At 42.9% G+C, this 268-nt stretch overlaps 1 protein-coding gene across 1 annotated transcript in view; it reads left to right on the top strand.

Moving 5' to 3' along the window:
* The window catches only part of LOC119587891 (beta-1,3-galactosyltransferase 2-like), a 16,071-nt gene that overhangs the window by 12,914 nt on the left and 2,889 nt on the right, over nt 1-268 (top strand). Inside the window, exon 2 of the mRNA XM_037936599.1 lies at nt 49-167. Coding sequence (XP_037792527.1) covers nt 49-167 — 119 coding nt within the window. The remainder of the gene's footprint in view (nt 1-48; nt 168-268) is intronic.

The raw sequence follows: 268 nt of genomic DNA, 5'->3' as shown, positions 1-268 counted from the left end.
TTAACCTCTTATCTAATCATACATTCAATCTGTGTTTCTTGGCCTCAGCTTTCCAGTCAATGCGCAGGGGTGCAGCAGGTTCTACACTACGCAGGCAGCTCTTGGCGATCTCCGTGGGCGTCCCACTCGTGCTTTTAATGATGATGCTTTACCTGCATATTCAACAGGTACAAATATACACAACGGTAGTGCATAAAGTTACAGTCACAACATATACCACCGTAGCCTAAACAGCATACTACATAAATTTTATGTGTGTGTGTATGTA

The sequence above is a fragment of the Penaeus monodon genome, chromosome 23 (assembly GCF_015228065.2).
Source record: "Penaeus monodon isolate SGIC_2016 chromosome 23, NSTDA_Pmon_1, whole genome shotgun sequence".
Lineage (NCBI taxonomy): Eukaryota > Metazoa > Arthropoda > Malacostraca > Decapoda > Penaeidae > Penaeus > Penaeus monodon.
Note: the sequence above shows the minus strand (reverse complement) of the source record. Positions and strands in the feature narration are given on the sequence as shown.